Raw genomic sequence first — 354 nt, forward strand, 5'->3', positions numbered from 1 at the left:
CAAGAGCGCCAGCCCCCTCCTCAACGGCGGCGTGCGCGTCCAGAGCGAGCGCTTCCTCTTCGACGACAAGGACAAGCTGGCGCGCGCGGACTTCCTGCCGCAGGGCGACGCGTCCTCCCGCAAGGGCAGCTACGGCATGGCGGCGCCAGACGCGCTACCCCACGCAGACGGCTGCGGCCTCGCGCCCGGCGACAGGATGCCGCATCAGGAAATGAGCATCTACGCGCTGGCGCCCGACTTCTCGCCGCAGATGGGCAGCAAGGCCATGGCGGAGTATCCGCCCGCAGGCCTCGCGCTCAGCAGACCCGACGTGTGCCCCCGGGGCTCCGGCAGCGGGGAGGCCTTGCTTCACCC

At 71.8% G+C, this 354-nt stretch overlaps 1 protein-coding gene across 1 annotated transcript in view; it reads left to right on the top strand.

The window, feature by feature from the left end:
* LOC119588341 (AT-rich interactive domain-containing protein 1B-like) overlaps window positions 1-354 on the top strand; it is a gene marked incomplete at both ends in the record, with an annotated part of 1,828 nt that continues 1,474 nt past the window's right edge. Inside the window, 1 exon segment of the mRNA XM_037937028.1 lies at window positions 1-354. Coding sequence (XP_037792956.1) covers window positions 137-354 — 218 coding nt within the window.

This window comes from Penaeus monodon, chromosome 23 (assembly GCF_015228065.2).
Source record: "Penaeus monodon isolate SGIC_2016 chromosome 23, NSTDA_Pmon_1, whole genome shotgun sequence".
Lineage (NCBI taxonomy): Eukaryota > Metazoa > Arthropoda > Malacostraca > Decapoda > Penaeidae > Penaeus > Penaeus monodon.